Source organism: Physella acuta, unplaced genomic scaffold (assembly GCF_028476545.2).
Source record: "Physella acuta isolate Inbredline_101_S28 unplaced genomic scaffold, ASM2847654v3 ptg000155l, whole genome shotgun sequence".
NCBI lineage: Eukaryota > Metazoa > Mollusca > Gastropoda > Physidae > Physella > Physella acuta.
The window spans coordinates 772,501-794,696 of NW_026731674.1; the positions used below are offsets into that span (position 1 = coordinate 772,501).

The window sequence follows — 22,196 nt, forward strand, 5'->3', positions numbered from 1 at the left end:
GACTACAGATGTACCTAAGTGGGGTAGAACCAGACACATGACTAGACTACAGATGTACCTAAGTGGGGTAGAACCACACACATGACTAGACTACAGATGTACCTAAGTGGGGTACAACCAGACACATGACTAGACTACAGATGTACCTAAGTGGGGTACAACCACACACATGACTAGACTACAGATGTACCTAAGTGGGATACAACCACACACATGACTAGACTACAGATGTACCTAAGTGGGATAGAACCACACACATGACTAGACTACAGATGTACCTAAGTGGGGTACAACCAGACACATGACTAGACTACAGATGTACCTAAGTGGGGTACAACCACACACATGACTAGACTACAGATGTACCTAAGTGGGGTAGAACCAGACACATGACTAGACTACAGATGTACCTAAGTGGGGTACAACCACACACATGACTAGACTACAGATGTACCTAAGTGGGGTAGAACCACACACATGACTAGACTACAGATGTACCTAAGTGGGGTAGAACCACACACATGACTAGACTACAGATGTACCTAAGTGGGGTAGAACCAGACACATGACTAGACTACAGATGTACCTAAGTGGGGTAGAACCACACACATGACTAGACTACAGATGTACCTAAGTGGGGTACAACCACACACATGACTAGACTACAGATGTACCTAAGTGGGGTACAACCACACACATGACTAGACTACAGATGTACCTACCTAAGTGGGGTACAACCACACACATGACTAGACTACAGATGTACCTAAGTGGGGTAGAACCACACACATGACTAGACTACAGATGTACCTAAGTGGGGTAGAACCACACACATGACTAGACTACAGATGTACCTAAGTGGGGTAGAACCACACACATGACTAGACTACAGATGTACCTAAGTGGGGTAGAACCACACACATGACTAGACTACAGATGTACCTAAGTGGGGTAGAACCACACACATGACTAGACTACAGATGTACCTAAGTGGGGTAGAACCACACACATGACTAGACTACAGATGTACCTAAGTGGGGTACAACCACACACATGACTAGACTACAGATGTACCTAAGTGGGATAGAACCACACACATGACTAGACTACAGATGTACCTAAGTGGGGTACAACCACACACATGACTAGACTACAGATGTACCTAAGTGGGGTACAACCACACACATGACTAGACTACAGATGTACCTAAGTGGGGTACAACCACACACATGACTAGACTACAGATGTACCTAAGTGGGGTAGAACCACACACATGACTAGACTACAGATGTACCTAAGTGGGGTACAACCACACACATGACTAGACTACAGATGTACCTAAGTGGGGTAGAACCACACACATGACTAGACTACAGATGTACCTAAGTGGGGTAGAACCACACACATGACTAGACTACAGATGTACCTAAGTGGGGTAGAACCACACACATGACTAGACTACAGATGTACCTAAGTGGGGTAGAACCACACACATGACTAGACTACAGATGTACCTAAGTGGGGTAGAACCACACACATGACTAGACTACAGATGTACCTAAGTGGGGTACAACCACACACATGACTAGACTACAGATGTACCTAAGTGGGATACAACCACACACATGACTAGACTACAGATGTACCTAAGTGGGGTACAACCACACACATGACTAGACTACAGATGTACCTAAGTGGGATAGAACCACACACATGACTAGACTACAGATGTACCTAAGTGGGGTAGAACCACACACATGACTAGACTACAGATGTACCTAAGTGGGGTACAACCACACACATGACTAGACTACAGATGTACCTAAGTGGGGTACAACCACACACATGACTAGACTACAGATGTACCTAAGTGGGGTAGAACCACACACATGACTAGACTACAGATGTACCTAAGTGGGGTAGAACCACACACATGACTAGACTACAGATGTACCTAAGTGGGATAGAACCACACACATGACTAGACTACAGATGTACCTAAGTGGGGTAGAACCACACACATGACTAGACTACAGATGTACCTAAGTGGGGTAGAACCACACACATGACTAGACTACAGATGTACCTAAGTGGGGTAGAACCACACACATGACTAGACTACAGATGTACCTAAGTGGGGTACAACCACACACATGACTAGACTACAGATGTACCTAAGTGGGGTAGAACCACACACATGACTAGACTACAGATGTACCTAAGTGGGGTACAACCACACACATGACTAGACTACAGATGTACCTAAGTGGGGTACAACCACACACATGACTAGACTACAGATGTACCTAAGTGGGGTAGAACCACACACATGACTAGACTACAGATGTACCTAAGTGGGGTAGAACCACACACATGACTAGACTACAGATGTACCTAAGTGGGGTAGAACCACACACATGACTAGACTACAGATGTACCTAAGTGGGGTAGAACCACACACATGACTAGACTACAGATGTACCTAAGTGGGATAGAACCACACACATGACTAGACTACAGATGTACCTAAGTGGGGTAGAACCACACACATGACTAGACTACAGATGTACCTAAGTGGGGTACAACCACACACATGACTAGACTACAGATGTACCTAAGTGGGGTAGAACCAGACACATGACTAGACTACAGATGTACCTAAGTGGGGTAGAACCACACACATGACTAGACTACAGATGTACCTAAGTGGGGTACAACCAGACACATGACTAGACTACAGATGTACCTAAGTGGGGTAGAACCACACACATGACTAGACTACAGATGTACCTAAGTGGGGTAGAACCACACACATGACTAGACTACAGATGTACCTAAGTGGGGTACAACCAGACACATGACTAGACTACAGATGTACCTAAGTGGGGTAGAACCACACACATGACTAGACTACAGATGTACCTAAGTGGGGTAGAACCACACACATGACTAGACTACAGATGTACCTAAGTGGGGTAGAACCAGACACATGACTAGACTACAGATGTACCTAAGTGGGGTACAACCACACACATGACTAGACTACAGATGTACCTAAGTGGGGTAGAACCACACACATGACTAGACTACAGATGTACCTAAGTGGGGTAGAACCACACACATGACTAGACTACAGATGTACCTAAGTGGGGTAGAACCAGACACATGACTAGACTACAGTTGTACCTAAGTGGGGTACAACCACACACATGACTAGACTACAGATGTACCTAAGTGGGATAGAACCACACACATGACTAGACTACAGATGTACCTAAGTGGGGTACAACCACACACATGACTAGACTACAGATGTACCTAAGTGGGGTAGAACCACACACATGACTAGACTACAGATGTACCTAAGTGGGGTAGAACCACACACATGACTAGACTACAGATGTACCTAAGTGGGGTAGAACCACACACATGACTAGACTACAGATGTACCTAAGTGGGGTACAACCACACACATGACTAGACTACAGATGTACCTAAGTGGGGTAGAACCACACACATGACTAGACTACAGATGTACCTAAGTGGGGTAGAACCACACACATGACTAGACTACAGATGTACCTAAGTGGGGTAGAACCACACACATGACTAGACTACAGATGTACCTAAGTGGGGTAGAACCACACACATGACTAGACTACAGATGTACCTAAGTGGGGTAGAACCACACACATGACTAGACTACAGATGTACCTAAGTGGGGTAGAACCACACACATGACTAGACTACAGATGTACCTAAGTGGGGTAGAACCACACACATGACTAGACTACAGATGTACCTAAGTGGGGTAGAACCACACACATGACTAGACTACAGATGTACCTAAGTGGGGTAGAACCACACACATGACTAGACTACAGATGTACCTAAGTGGGGTACAACCACACACATGACTAGACTACAGATGTACCTAAGTGGGATAGAACCACACACATGACTAGACTACAGATGTACCTAAGTGGGGTAGAACCACACACATGACTAGACTACAGATGTACCTAAGTGGGGTACAACCACACACATGACTAGACTACAGATGTACCTAAGTGGGGTAGAACCACACACATGACTAGACTACAGATGTACCTAAGTGGGGTAGAACCACACACATGACTAGACTACAGATGTACCTAAGTGGGGTACAACCACACACATGACTAGACTACAGATGTACCTAAGTGGGGTAGAACCACACACATGACTAGACTACAGATGTACCTAAGTGGGGTAGAACCACACACATGACTAGACTACAGATGTACCTAAGTGGGGTACAACCACACACATGACTAGACTACAGATGTACCTAAGTGGGGTAGAACCACACACATGACTAGACTACAGATGTACCTAAGTGGGGTAGAACCACACACATGACTAGACTACAGATGTACCTAAGTGGGGTAGAACCACACACATGACTAGACTACAGATGTACCTAAGTGGGGTACAACCACACACATGACTAGACTACAGATGTACCTAAGTGGGGTAGAACCACACACATGACTAGACTACAGATGTACCTAAGTGGGGTAGAACCACACACATGACTAGACTACAGATGTACCTAAGTGGGGTAGAACCAGACACATGACTAGACTACAGATGTACCTAAGTGGGGTAGAACCACACACATGACTAGACTACAGATGTACCTAAGTGGGGTACAACCACACACATGACTAGACTACAGATGTACCTAAGTGGGATACAACCACACACATGACTAGACTACAGATGTACCTAAGTGGGGTACAACCACACACATGACTAGACTACAGATGTACCTAAGTGGGGTAGAACCACACACATGACTAGACTACAGATGTACCTAAGTGGGGTAGAACCACACACATGACTAGACTACAGATGTACCTAAGTGGGGTAGAACCACACACATGACTAGACTACAGATGTACCTAAGTGGGGTACAACCACACACATGACTAGACTACAGATGTACCTAAGTGGGGTAGAACCACACACATGACTAGACTACAGATGTACCTAAGTGGGGTACAACCACACACATGACTAGACTACAGATGTACCTAAGTGGGGTAGAACCACACACATGACTAGACTACAGATGTACCTAAGTGGGGTAGAACCACACACATGACTAGACTACAGATGTACCTAAGTGGGGTAGAACCACACACATGACTAGACTACAGATGTACCTAAGTGGGGTAGAACCACACACATGACTAGACTACAGATGTACCTAAGTGGGGTAGAACCACACACAAGACTAGACTACAGATGTACCTAAGTGGGGTAGAACCACACACATGACTAGACTACAGATGTACCTAAGTGGGGTAGAACCACACACATGACTAGACTACAGATGTACCTAAGTGGGGTAGAACCACACACATGACTAGACTACAGATGTACCTAAGTGGGGTAGAACCACACACATGACTAGACTACAGATGTACCTAAGTGGGGTAGAACCACACACATGACTAGACTACAGATGTACCTAAGTGGGGTAGAACCACACACATGACTAGACTACAGATGTACCTAAGTGGGGTAGAACCACACACATGACTAGACTACAGATGTACCTAAGTGGGGTAGAACCACACACATGACTAGACTACAGATGTACCTAAGTGGGGTACAACCACACACATGACTAGACTACAGATGTACCTAAGTGGGGTAGAACCACACACATGACTAGACTACAGATGTACCTAAGTGGGGTAGAACCACACACATGACTAGACTACAGATGTACCTAAGTGGGGTACAACCACACACATGACTAGACTACAGATGTACCTAAGTGGGGTAGAACCACACACATGACTAGACTACAGATGTACCTAAGTGGGGTAGAACCACACACATGACTAGACTACAGATGTACCTAAGTGGGGTAGAACCACACACATGACTAGACTACAGATGTACCTAAGTGGGGTACAACCACACACATGACTAGACTACAGATGTACCTAAGTGGGGTAGAACCACACACATGACTAGACTACAGATGTACCTAAGTGGGGTAGAACCACACACATGACTAGACTACAGATGTACCTAAGTGGGGTAGAACCACACACATGACTAGACTACAGATGTACCTAAGTGGGGTAGAACCACACACATGACTAGACTACAGATGTACCTAAGTGGGGTAGAACCACACACATGACTAGACTACAGATGTACCTAAGTGGGGTAGAACCACACACATGACTAGACTACAGATGTACCTAAGTGGGGTAGAACCACACACATGACTAGACTACAGATGTACCTAAGTGGGGTACAACCACACACATGACTAGACTACAGATGTACCTAAGTGGGGTACAACCACACACATGACTAGACTACAGATGTACCTAAGTGGGGTAGAACCACACACATGACTAGACTACAGATGTACCTAAGTGGGGTAGAACCACACACATGACTAGACTACAGATGTACCTAAGTGGGGTAGAACCACACACATGACTAGACTACAGATGTACCTAAGTGGGGTAGAACCACACACATGACTAGACTACAGATGTACCTAAGTGGGGTAGAACCACACACATGACTAGACTACAGATGTACCTAAGTGGGGTAGAACCACACACATGACTAGACTACAGATGTACCTAAGTGGGGTAGAACCACACACATGACTAGACTACAGATGTACCTAAGTGGGGTACAACCACACACATGACTAGACTACAGATGTACCTAAGTGGGGTACAACCACACACATGACTAGACTACAGATGTACCTAAGTGGGGTAGAACCACACACATGACTAGACTACAGATGTACCTAAGTGGGGTAGAACCACACACATGACTAGACTACAGATGTACCTAAGTGGGGTAGAACCACACACATGACTAGACTACAGATGTACCTAAGTGGGGTAGAACCACACACATGACTAGACTACAGATGTACCTAAGTGGGGTAGAACCACACACATGACTAGACTACAGATGTACCTAAGTGGGGTAGAACCACACACATGACTAGACTACAGATGTACCTAAGTGGGGTACAACCACACACATGACTAGACTACAGATGTACCTAAGTGGGGTAGAACCACACACATGACTAGACTACAGATGTACCTAAGTGGGGTACAACCACACACATGACTAGACTACAGATGTACCTAAGTGGGGTAGAACCACACACATGACTAGACTACAGATGTACCTAAGTGGGGTAGAACCACACACATGACTAGACTACAGATGTACCTAAGTGGGGTAGAACCACACACATGACTAGACTACAGATGTACCTAAGTGGGGTAGAACCACACACATGACTAGACTACAGATGTACCTAAGTGGGGTAGAACCACACACATGACTAGACTACAGATGTACCTAAGTGGGGTACAACCACACACATGACTAGACTACAGATGTACCTAAGTGGGATACAACCACACACATGACTAGACTACAGATGTACCTAAGTGGGGTACAACCACACACATGACTAGACTACAGATGTACCTAAGTGGGGTAGAACCACACACATGACTAGACTACAGATGTACCTAAGTGGGGTAGAACCACACACATGACTAGACTACAGATGTACCTAAGTGGGGTAGAACCACACACATGACTAGACTACAGATGTACCTAAGTGGGGTAGAACCACACACATGACTAGACTACAGATGTACCTAAGTGGGGTAGAACCACACACATGACTAGACTACAGATGTACCTAAGTGGGGTAGAACCACACACATGACTAGACCACAGATGTACCTAAGTGGGGTAGAACCACACACATGACTAGACTACAGATGTACCTAAGTGGGGTAGAACCACACACATGACTAGACCACAGATGTACCTAAGTGGGGTAGAACCACACACATGACTAGACTACAGATGTACCTAAGTGGGGTAGAACCACACACATGACTAGACTACAGATGTACCTAAGTGGGGTACAACCACACACATGACTAGACTACAGATGTACCTAAGTGGGGTAGAACCACACACATGACTAGACTACAGATGTACCTAAGTGGGGTAGAACCACACACATGACTAGACTACAGATGTACCTAAGTGGGGTAGAACCACACACATGACTAGACTACAGATGTACCTAAGTGGGGTAGAACCACACACATGACTAGACTACAGATGTACCTAAGTGGGGTACAACCACACACATGACTAGACTACAGATGTACCTAAGTGGGGTAGAACCACACACATGACTAGACTACAGATGTACCTAAGTGGGGTAGAACCACACACATGACTAGACTACAGATGTACCTAAGTGGGGTAGAACCACACACATGACTAGACTACAGATGTACCTAAGTGGGGTACAACCACACACATGACTAGACTACAGATGTACCTAAGTGGGGTAGAACCACACACATGACTAGACTACAGATGTACCTAAGTGGGGTAGAACCACACACATGACTAGACTACAGATGTACCTAAGTGGGGTAGAACCACACACATGACTAGACTACAGATGTACCTAAGTGGGGTACAACCACACACATGACTAGACTACAGATGTACCTAAGTGGGGTAGAACCACACACATGACTAGACTACAGATGTACCTAAGTGGGGTAGAACCACACACATGACTAGACTACAGATGTACCTAAGTGGGGTAGAACCACACACATGACTAGACTACAGATGTACCTAAGTGGGGTAGAACCACACACATGACTAGACTACAGATGTACCTAAGTGGGGTAGAACCACACACATGACTAGACTACAGATGTACCTAAGTGGGGTAGAACCACACACATGACTAGACTACAGATGTACCTAAGTGGGGTAGAACCACACACATGACTAGACTACAGATGTACCTAAGTGGGGTAGAACCACACACATGACTAGACTACAGATGTACCTAAGTGGGGTAGAACCACACACAAGACTAGACTACAGATGTACCTAAGTGGGGTAGAACCACACACATAACTAGACTACAGATGTACCTAAGTGGGGTAGAACCACACACATGACTAGACTACAGATGTACCTAAGTGGGGTAGAACCACACACATGACTAGACTACAGATGTACCTAAGTGGGGTAGAACCACACACATGACTAGACTACAGATGTACCTAAGTGGGGTAGAACCACACACATGACTAGACTACAGATGTACCTAAGTGGGGTAGAACCACACACATGACTAGACTACAGATGTACCTAAGTGGGGTAGAACCACACACATGACTAGACTACAGATGTACCTAAGTGGGGTAGAACCACACACATGACTAGACTACAGATGTACCTAAGTGGGGTAGAACCACACACATGACTAGACTACAGATGTACCTAAGTGGGGTACAACCACACACATGACTAGACTACAGATGTACCTAAGTGGGATAGAACCACACACATGACTAGACTACAGATGTACCTAAGTGGGGTACAACCACACACATGACTAGACTACAGATGTACCTAAGTGGGGTAGAACCACACACATGACTAGACTACAGATGTACCTAAGTGGGGTAGAACCACACACATGACTAGACTACAGATGTACCTAAGTGGGGTAGAACCACACACATGACTAGACTACAGATGTACCTAAGTGGGGTAGAACCACACACATGACTAGACTACAGATGTACCTAAGTGGGGTAGAACCACACACATGACTAGACTACAGATGTACCTAAGTGGGGTAGAACCACACACATGACTAGACTACAGATGTACCTAAGTGGGGTAGAACCACACACATGACTAGACTACAGATGTACCTAAGTGGGGTAGAACCACACACATGACTAGACTACAGATGTACCTAAGTGGGGTAGAACCACACACATGACTAGACTACAGATGTACCTAAGTGGGGTAGAACCACACACATGACTAGACTACAGATGTACCTAAGTGGGGTACAACCACACACATGACTAGACTACAGATGTACCTAAGTGGGGTACAACCACACACATGACTAGACTACAGATGTACCTAAGTGGGGTAGAACCACACACATGACTAGACTACAGATGTACCTAAGTGGGGTACAACCACACACATGACTAGACTACAGATGTACCTAAGTGGGGTAGAACCACACACATGACTAGACTACAGATGTACCTAAGTGGGGTAGAACCACACACATGACTAGACTACAGATGTACCTAAGTGGGGTACAACCACACACATGACTAGACTACAGATGTACCTAAGTGGGGTAGAACCACACACATGACTAGACTACAGATGTACCTAAGTGGGGTAGAACCACACACATGACTAGACTACAGATGTACCTAAGTGGGGTAGAACCACACACATGACTAGACTACAGATGTACCTAAGTGGGGTACAACCACACACATGACTAGACTACAGATGTACCTAAGTGGGGTAGAACCACACACATGACTAGACTACAGATGTACCTAAGTGGGGTACAACCACACACATGACTAGACTACAGATGTACCTAAGTGGGGTAGAACCACACACATGACTAGACTACAGATGTACCTAAGTGGGGTAGAACCACATACATGACTAGACTACAGATGTACCTAAGTGGGGTAGAACCACACACATGACTAGACTACAGATGTACCTAAGTGGGGTAGAACCACACACATGACTAGACTACAGATGTACCTAAGTGGGGTAGAACCACACACATGACTAGACTACAGATGTACCTAAGTGGGGTAGAACCACACACATGACTAGACTACAGATGTACCTAAGTGGGGTACAACCACACACATGACTAGACTACAGATGTACCTAAGTGGGGTACAACCACACACATGACTAGACTACAGATGTACCTAAGTGGGGTAGAACCACACACATGACTAGACTACAGATGTACCTAAGTGGGGTAGAACCACACACATGACTAGACTACAGATGTACCTAAGTGGGGTAGAACCACACACATGACTAGACTACAGATGTACCTAAGTGGGGTAGAACCACACACATGACTAGACTACAGATGTACCTAAGTGGGGTAGAACCACACACATGACTAGACTACAGATGTACCTAAGTGGGGTAGAACCACACACATGACTAGACTACAGATGTACCTAAGTGGGGTAGAACCACACACATGACTAGACTACAGATGTACCTAAGTGGGGTAGAACCACACACATGACTAGACTACAGATGTACCTAAGTGGGGTACAACCACACACATGACTAGACTACAGATGTACCTAAGTGGGGTACAACCACACACATGACTAGACTACAGATGTACCTAAGTGGGGTAGAACCACACACATGACTAGACTACAGATGTACCTAAGTGGGGTAGAACCACACACATGACTAGACTACAGATGTACCTAAGTGGGGTAGAACCACACACATGACTAGACTACAGATGTACCTAAGTGGGGTAGAACCACACACATGACTAGACTACAGATGTACCTAAGTGGGGTAGAACCACACACATGACTAGACTACAGATGTACCTAAGTGGGGTAGAACCACACACATGACTAGACTACAGATGTACCTAAGTGGGGTACAACCACACACATGACTAGACTACAGATGTACCTAAGTGGGGTAGAACCACACACATGACTAGACTACAGATGTACCTAAGTGGGGTACAACCACACACATGACTAGACTACAGATGTACCTAAGTGGGGTAGAACCACACACATGACTAGACTACAGATGTACCTAAGTGGGGTAGAACCACACACATGACTAGACTACAGATGTACCTAAGTGGGGTAGAACCACACACATGACTAGACTACAGATGTACCTAAGTGGGGTAGAACCACACACATGACTAGACTACAGATGTACCTAAGTGGGGTAGAACCACACACATGACTAGACTACAGATGTACCTAAGTGGGGTAGAACCACACACATGACTAGACTACAGATGTACCTAAGTGGGGTAGAACCACACACATGACTAGACTACAGATGTACCTAAGTGGGGTAGAACCACACACATGACTAGACTACAGATGTACCTAAGTGGGATACAACCACACACATGACTAGACTACAGATGTACCTAAGTGGGGTACAACCACACACATGACTAGACTACAGATGTACCTAAGTGGGGTAGAACCACACACATGACTAGACTACAGATGTACCTAAGTGGGGTAGAACCACACACATGACTAGACTACAGATGTACCTAAGTGGGGTAGAACCACACACATGACTAGACTACAGATGTACCTAAGTGGGGTAGAACCACACACATGACTAGACTACAGATGTACCTAAGTGGGGTAGAACCACACACATGACTAGACTACAGATGTACCTAAGTGGGGTAGAACCACACACATGACTAGACTACAGATGTACCTAAGTGGGGTAGAACCACACACATGACTAGACTACAGATGTACCTAAGTGGGGTAGAACCACACACATGACTAGACTACAGATGTACCTAAGTGGGGTAGAACCACACACATGACTAGACTACAGATGTACCTAAGTGGGGTAGAACCACACACATGACTAGACTACAGATGTACCTAAGTGGGGTAGAACCACACACATGACTAGACCACAGATGTACCTAAGTGGGGTAGAACCACACACATGACTAGACTACAGATGTACCTAAGTGGGGTAGAACCACACACATGACTAGACCACAGATGTACCTAAGTGGGGTAGAACCACACACATGACTAGACTACAGATGTACCTAAGTGGGGTAGAATCACACACATGACTAGACTACAGATGTACCTAAGTGGGGTACAACCACACACATGACTAGACTACAGATGTACCTAAGTGGGGTAGAACCACACACATGACTAGACTACAGATGTACCTAAGTGGGGTAGAACCACACACATGACTAGACTACAGATGTACCTAAGTGGGGTAGAACCACACACATGACTAGACTACAGATGTACCTAAGTGGGGTAGAACCACACACATGACTAGACTACAGATGTACCTAAGTGGGGTACAACCACACACATGACTAGACTACAGATGTACCTAAGTGGGGTAGAACCACACACATGACTAGACTACAGATGTACCTAAGTGGGGTAGAACCACACACATGACTAGACTACAGATGTACCTAAGTGGGGTAGAACCACACACATGACTAGACTACAGATGTACCTAAGTGGGGTACAACCACACACATGACTAGACTACAGATGTACCTAAGTGGGGTAGAACCACACACATGACTAGACTACAGATGTACCTAAGTGGGGTAGAACCACACACATGACTAGACTACAGATGTACCTAAGTGGGGTAGAACCACACACATGACTAGACTACAGATGTACCTAAGTGGGGTACAACCACACACATGACTAGACTACAGATGTACCTAAGTGGGGTACAACCACACACATGACTAGACTACAGATGTACCTAAGTGGGGTACAACCACACACATGACTAGACTACAGATGTACCTAAGTGGGGTAGAACCACACACATGACTAGACTACAGATGTACCTAAGTGGGGTAGAACCACACACATGACTAGACTACAGATGTACCTAAGTGGGGTAGAACCACACACATGACTAGACTACAGATGTACCTAAGTGGGGTACAACCACACACATGACTAGACTACAGATGTACCTAAGTGGGGTACAACCACACACATGACTAGACTACAGATGTACCTAAGTGGGGTACAACCACACACATGACTAGACTACAGATGTACCTAAGTGGGGTAGAACCACACACATGACTAGACTACAGATGTACCTAAGTGGGGTACAACCACACACATGACTAGACTACAGATGTACCTAAGTGGGGTAGAACCACACACATGACTAGACTACAGATGTACCTAAGTGGGGTACAACCACACACATGACTAGACTACAGATGTACCTAAGTGGGGTAGAACCACACACATGACTAGACTACAGATGTACCTAAGTGGGGTAGAACCACACACATGACTAGACTACAGATGTACCTAAGTGGGGTACAACCACACACATGACTAGACTACAGATGTACCTAAGTGGGGTAGAACCACACACATGACTAGACTACAGATGTACCTAAGTGGGGTACAACCACACACATGACTAGACTACAGATGTACCTAAGTGGGGTAGAACCACACACATGACTAGACTACAGATGTACCTAAGTGGGGTAGAACCACACACATGACTAGACTACAGATGTACCTAAGTGGGGTAGAACCACACACATGACTAGACTACAGATGTACCTAAGTGGGGTAGAACCACACACATGACTAGACTACAGATGTACCTAAGTGGGGTAGAACCACACACATGACTAGACTACAGATGTACCTAAGTGGGGTACAACCACACACATGACTAGACTACAGATGTACCTAAGTGGGGTAGAACCATACACATGACTAGACTACAGATGTACCTAAGTGGGGTACAACCACACACATGACTAGACTACAGATGTACCTAAGTGGGGTAGAACCACACACATGACTAGACTACAGATGTACCTAAGTGGGGTAGAACCACACACATGACTAGACTACAGATGTACCTAAGTGGGTTAGAACCACACACATGACTAGACTACAGATGTACCTAAGTGGGGTACAACCACACACATGACTAGACTACAGATGTACCTAAGTGGGGTAGAACCACACACATGACTAGACTACAGATGTACCTAAGTGGGGTAGAACCACACACATGACTAGACTACAGATGTACCTAAGTGGGGTACAACCACACACATGACTAGACTACAGATGTACCTAAGTGGGGTAGAACCACACACATGACTAGACTACAGATGTACCTAAGTGGGGTACAACCACACACATGACTAGACTACAGATGTACCTAAGTGGGGTAGAACCACACACATGACTAGACTACAGATGTACCTAAGTGGGGTAGAACCACACACATGACTAGACTACAGATGTACCTAAGTGGGGTACAACCACACACATGACTAGACTACAGATGTACCTAAGTGGGGTAGAACCACACACATGACTAGACTACAGATGTACCTAAGTGGGGTAGAACCACACACATGACTAGACTACAGATGTACCTAAGTGGGGTAGAACCACACACATGACTAGACTACAGATGTACCTAAGTGGGGTAGAACCACACACATGACTAGACCACAGATGTACTTAAGTGGGGTAGAACCACACACATGACTAGACTACAGATGTACCTAAGTGGGGTAGAACCACACACATGACTAGACTACAGATGTACCTAAGTGGGGTACAACCACACACATGACTAGACCACAGATGTACCTAAGTGGGGTAGAACCACACACATGACTAGACTACAGATGTACCTAAGTGGGGTAGAACCACACACATGACTAGACTACAGATGTACCTAAGTGGGGTACAACCACACACATGACTAGACTACAGATGTACCTAAGTGGGGTAGAACCACACACATGACTAGACTACAGATGTACCTAAGTGGGGTAGAACCACACACATGACTAGACTACAGATGTACCTAAGTGGGGTACAACCACACACATGACTAGACTACAGATGTACCTAAGTGGGGTAGAACCACACACATGACTAGACTACAGATGTACCTAAGTGGGGTAGAACCACACACATGACTAGACTACAGATGTACCTAAGTGGGGTAGAACCACACACATGACTAGACTACAGATGTACCTAAGTGGGATAGAACCACACACATGACTAGACTACAGATGTACCTAAGTGGGGTACAACCACACACATGACTAGACTACAGATGTACCTAAGTGGGGTAGAACCACACACATGACTAGACTACAGATGTACCTAAGTGGGGTAGAACCACACACATGACTAGACTACAGATGTACCTAAGTGGGGTAGAACCACACACATGACTAGACTACAGATGTACCTAAGTGGGGTAGAACCACACACATGACTAGACTACAGATGTACCTAAGTGGGGTACAACCACACACATGACTAGACTACAGATGTACCTAAGTGGGGTAGAACCACACACATGACTAGACTACAGATGTACCTAAGTGGGGTACAACCACACACATGACTAGACTACAGATGTACCTAAGTGGGGTAGAACCACACACATGACTAGACTACAGATGTACCTAAGTGGGGTAGAACCACACACATGACTAGACTACAGATGTACCTAAGTGGGGTACAACCACACACATGACTAGACTACAGATGTACCTAAGTGGGGTAGAACCACACACATGACTAGACTACAGATGTACCTAAGTGGGGTACAACCACACACATGACTAGACTACAGATGTACCTAAGTGGGGTACAACCACACACATGACTAGACTACAGATGTACCTAAGTGGGGTAGAACCACACACATGACTAGACTACAGATGTACCTAAGTGGGGTACAACCACACACATGACTAGACTACAGATGTACCTAAGTGGGGTAGAACCACACACATGACTAGACTACAGATGTACCTAAGTGGGGTAGAACCACACACATGACTAGACTACAGATGTACCTAAGTGGGGTAGAACCACACACATGACTAGACTACAGATGTACCTAAGTGGGGTAGAACCACACACATGACTAGACTACAGATGTACCTAAGTGGGGTAGAACCACACACATGACTAGACCACAGATGTACTTAAGTGGGGTAGAACCACACACATGACTAGACTACAGATGTACCTAAGTGGGGTAGAACCACACACATGACTAGACTACAGATGTACCTAAGTGGGGTACAACCACACACATGACTAGACCACAGATGTACCTAAGTGGGGTAGAACCACACACATGACTAGACTACAGATGTACCTAAGTGGGGTAGAACCACACACATGACTAGACTACAGATGTACCTAAGTGGGGTACAACCACACACATGACTAGACTACAGATGTACCTAAGTGGGGTAGAACCACACACATGACTAGACTACAGATGTACCTAAGTGGGGTAGAACCACACACATGACTAGACTACAGATGTACCTAAGTGGGGTACAACCACACACATGACTAGACTACAGATGTACCTAAGTGGGGTAGAACCACACACATGACTAGACTACAGATGTACCTAAGTGGGGTAGAACCACACACATGACTAGACTACAGATGTACCTAAGTGGGGTAGAACCACACACATGACTAGACTACAGATGTACCTAAGTGGGATAGAACCACACACATGACTAGACTACAGATGTACCTAAGTGGGGTACAACCACACACATGACTAGACTACAGATGTACCTAAGTGGGGTAGAACCACACACATGACTAGACTACAGATGTACCTAAGTGGGGTACAACCACACACATGACTAGACTACAGATGTACCTAAGTGGGGTAGAACCACACACATGACTAGACTACAGATGTACCTAAGTGGGGTAGAACCACACACATGACTAGACTACAGATGTACCTAAGTGGGGTACAACCACACACATGACTAGACTACAGATGTACCTAAGTGGGGTAGAACCACACACATGACTAGACTACAGATGTACCTAAGTGGGGTACAACCACACACATGACTAGACTACAGATGTACCTAAGTGGGGTAGAACCACACACATGACTAGACTACAGATGTACCTAAGTGGGGTAGAACCACACACATGACTAGACTACAGATGTACCTAAGTGGGGTACAACCACACACATGACTAGACTACAGATGTACCTAAGTGGGGTAGAACCACACACATGACTAGACTACAGATGTACCTAAGTGGGGTACAACCACACACATGACTAGACTACAGATGTACCTAAGTGGGGTACAACCACACACATGACTAGACTACAGATGTACCTAAGTGGGGTAGAACCACACACATGACTAGACTACAGATGTACCTAAGTGGGGTACAACCACACACATGACTAGACTACAGATGTACCTAAGTGGGGTAGAACCACACACATGACTAGACTACAGATGTACCTAAGTGGGGTAGAACCACACACATGACTAGACTACAGATGTACCTAAGTGGGGTACAACCACACACATGACTAGACTACAGATGTACCTAAGTGGGGTAGAACCACACACATGACTAGACTACAGATGTACCTAAGTGGGGTACAACCACACACATGACTAGACTACAGATGTACCTAAGTGGGGTACAACCACACACATGACTAGACTACAGATGTACCTAAGTGGGGTAGAACCACACACATGACTAGACTACAGATGTACCTAAGTGGGGTACAACCACACACATGACTAGACTACAGATGTACCTAAGTGGGGTAGAACCACACACATGACTAGACTACAGATGTACCTAAGTGGGGTACAACCACACACATGACTAGACTACAGATGTACCTAAGTGGGGTAGAACCATACACATGACTAGACTACAGATGTACCTAAGTGGGGTACAACCACACACATGACTAGACTACAGATGTACCTAAGTGGGGTAGAACCACACACATGACTAGACTACAGATGTACCTAAGTGGGGTAGAACCACACACATGACTAGACTACAGATGTACCTAAGTGGGGTAGAACCACACACATGACTAGACTACAGATGTACCTAAGTGGGGTACAACCACACACATGACTAGACTACAGATGTACCTAAGTGGGGTAGAACCACACACATGACTAGACTACAGATGTACCTAAGTGGGGTACAACCACACACATGACTAGACTACAGATGTACCTAAGTGGGGTAGAACCACACACATGACTAGACTACAGATGTACCTAAGTGGGGTAGAACCACACACATGACTAGACTACAGATGTACCTAAGTGGGGTAGAACCACACACATGACTAGACTACAGATGTACCTAAGTGGGGTACAACCACACACATGACTAGACTACAGATGTACCTAAGTGGGGTACAACCACACACATGACTAGACTACAGATGTACCTAAGTGGGGTAGAACCACACACATGACTAGACTACAGATGTACCTAAGTGGGGTACAACCACACACATGACTAGACTACAGATGTACCTAAGTGGGGTAGAACCACACACATGACTAGACTACAGATGTACCTAAGTGGGGTAGAACCACACACATGACTAGACTACAGATGTACCTAAGTGGGGTAGAACCACACACATGACTAGACTACAGATGTACCTAAGTGGGGTAGAACCACACACATGACTAGACTACAGATGTACCTAAGTGGGGTAGAACCACACACATGACTAGACTACAGATGTACCTAAGTGGGGTAGAACCACACACATGACTAGACTACAGATGTACCTAAGTGGGGTAGAACCACACACATGACTAGACTACAGATGTACCTAAGTGGGGTACAACCACACACATGACTAGACTACAGATGTACCTAAGTGGGGTAGAACCACACACATGACTAGACTACAGATGTACCTAAGTGGGATAGAACCACACACATGACTAGACTACAGATGTACCTAAGTGGGGTAGAACCACACACATGACTAGACTACAGATGTACCTAAGTGGGGTAGAACCACACACATGACTAGACTACAGATGTACCTAAGTGGGGTACAACCACACACATGACTAGACTACAGATGTACCTAAGTGGGGTAGAACCACACACATGACTAGACTACAGATGTACCTAAGTGGGGTAGAACCACACACATGACTAGACTACAGATGTACCTAAGTGGGGTAGAACCACACACATGACTAGACTACAGATGTACCTAAGTGGGGTAGAACCACACACATGACTTGACTACAGATGTACCTAAGTGGGGTAGAACCACACACATGACTAGACTACAGATGTACCTAAGTGGGGTACAACCACACACATGACTAGACTACAGATGTACCTAAGTGGGGTAGAACCACACACATGACTAGACTACAGATGTACCTAAGTGGGGTAGAACCACACACATGACTAGACTACAGATGTACCTAAGTGGGGTACAACCACACACATGACTAGACTACAGATGTACCTAAGTGGGGTAGAACCACACACATGACTAGACTACAGATGTACCTAAGTGGGGTAGAACCACACACATGACTAGACTACAGATGTACCTAAGTGGGGTAGAACCACACACATGACTAGACTACAGATGTACCTAAGTGGGGTAGAACCACACACATGACTAGACTACAGATGTACCTAAGTGGGGTACAACCACACACATGACTAGACTACAGATGTACCTAAGTGGGGTAGAACCACACACATGACTAGACTACAGATGTACCTAAGTGGGGTAGAACCACACACATGACTAGACTACAGATGTACCTAAGTGGGGTAGAACCACACACATGACTAGTCTACAGATGTACCTAAGTGGGGTAGAACCACACACATGACTAGACTACAGATGTACCTAAGTGGGGTACAACCACACACATGACTAGACTACAGATGTACCTAAGTGGGGTAGAACCACACACATGACTAGACTACAGATGTACCTAAGTGGGGTAGAACCACACACATGACTAGACTACAGATGTACCTAAGTGGGGTACAACCACACACATGACTAGACTACAGATGTACCTAAGTGGGGTACAACCACACACATGACTAGACTACAGATGTACCTAAGTGGGGTAGAACCACACACATGACTAGACTACAGATGTACCTAAGTGGGGTAGAACCACACACATGACTAGACTACAGATGTACCTAAGTGGGGTACAACCACACACATGACTAGACTACAGATGTACCTAAGTGGGGTACAACCACACACATGACTAGACTACAGATGTACCTAAGTGGGGTAGAACCACACACATGACTAGACTACAGATGTACCTAAGTGGGGTACAACCACACACATGACTAGACTACAGATGTACCTAAGTGGGGTAGAACCACACACATGACTAGACTACAGATGTACCTAAGTGGGGTAGAACCACACACATGACTAGACTACAGATGTACCTAAGTGGGGTAGAACCACACACATGACTAGACTACAGATGTACCTAAGTGGGGTAGAACCAGTTTTTTGACACTATCCCCCTCCTGACCAGACTGGAGGACATCAACAATCCTGAAGAAAACAAAAGAAAAAAATCATCCAAAAATCTATTCTCATGTCCCCCCCCCCATTGGTGTTTTGTGGGGGCATGTCACCCCACATTGATGTTTTGTTGGGGTATGTCCCCCCCCCCATTGATGTTTTGTGGGGGCATGTCCCCCCATTGGTGTTTTGTGGGGGCATGTCCTTTCCATTGATGTTTTGTGGGGGAATAACCCCCCCCCCCCCATTAGTGTTTTGTGGGGCATGTCACCCCCATTGATGTTTTAAGTACTGCAAGGATTTTAGGCACTGTCTGTCAGTCAACTGTCACTTCTAGCTGTCTGTCAGTCAACTGTCACTGCTAGCTGTCTGTCAGTCAACTGTCACTGCTAGCTGTCTGTCAGTCAACTGTCACTGCTAGCTGTCTGTCTGCTCTCCCTTTATGTATGCAAAAGTTTTTTAAATTGCATAGTTTAAACATTTTTTCTTATCTATAAAAGCCATTACAATTCTTTCAAGATAAAAAGTTCGACTATTACATGAAGTACCAATACTAAAAATAAGGTGGGAATTTTATGATTAACTAGCGTGCTGGTCGCCACACGGCGGAGCAGAAAGTCCGAGGATAGTCGGGTGGCAAATTGCACCCCACCACTGAAGGACCTAAACGCCCCACATCTCAATGTTTAAAGCAAACGTAGGTGCTATAGAGCTAACAGGATAGCTCGGGATGCCAAACGTAGATGCTATAGAGCTAACAGGATAGCTCGGGGTGCCAAACGTAGGTGCTATAGAGCTAACAGGATAGCTCGGGGTGCCAAACGTAGGTGCTATAGAGCTAACAGGATAGCTCGGGGTGCCAAACGTAGGTGCTATAGAGCTAACAGGATAGCTCGGGGTGCCAAACGTAGATGCTATAGAGCTAACAGGATAGCTCGGGGTGCCAAACGTAGGTGCTATAGAGCTAACAGGATAGCTCGGGATGCCAAACGTAGGTGCTATAGAGCTAACAGGATAGCTCGGGGTGCCAAACGTAGGTGCTATAGAGCTAACAGGATAGCTCG

General features: G+C 45.5%; 1 protein-coding gene across 5 annotated transcripts in view; it reads right to left on the reverse strand.

Annotated features, from left to right (window-relative positions):
* Positions 1-22,196, reverse strand: part of LOC131935697 (ribosome quality control complex subunit NEMF) — an 82,912-nt gene that overhangs the window by 31,088 nt on the left and 29,628 nt on the right. For all 5 annotated transcript variants that reach the window (XM_059292240.1, XM_059292237.1, XM_059292238.1 and 2 more), the window contains exon 7: positions 21,095-21,162. In XM_059292240.1, the coding sequence (XP_059148223.1) occupies positions 21,095-21,162 (68 nt within the window). The remainder of the gene's footprint in view (positions 1-21,094; positions 21,163-22,196) is intronic.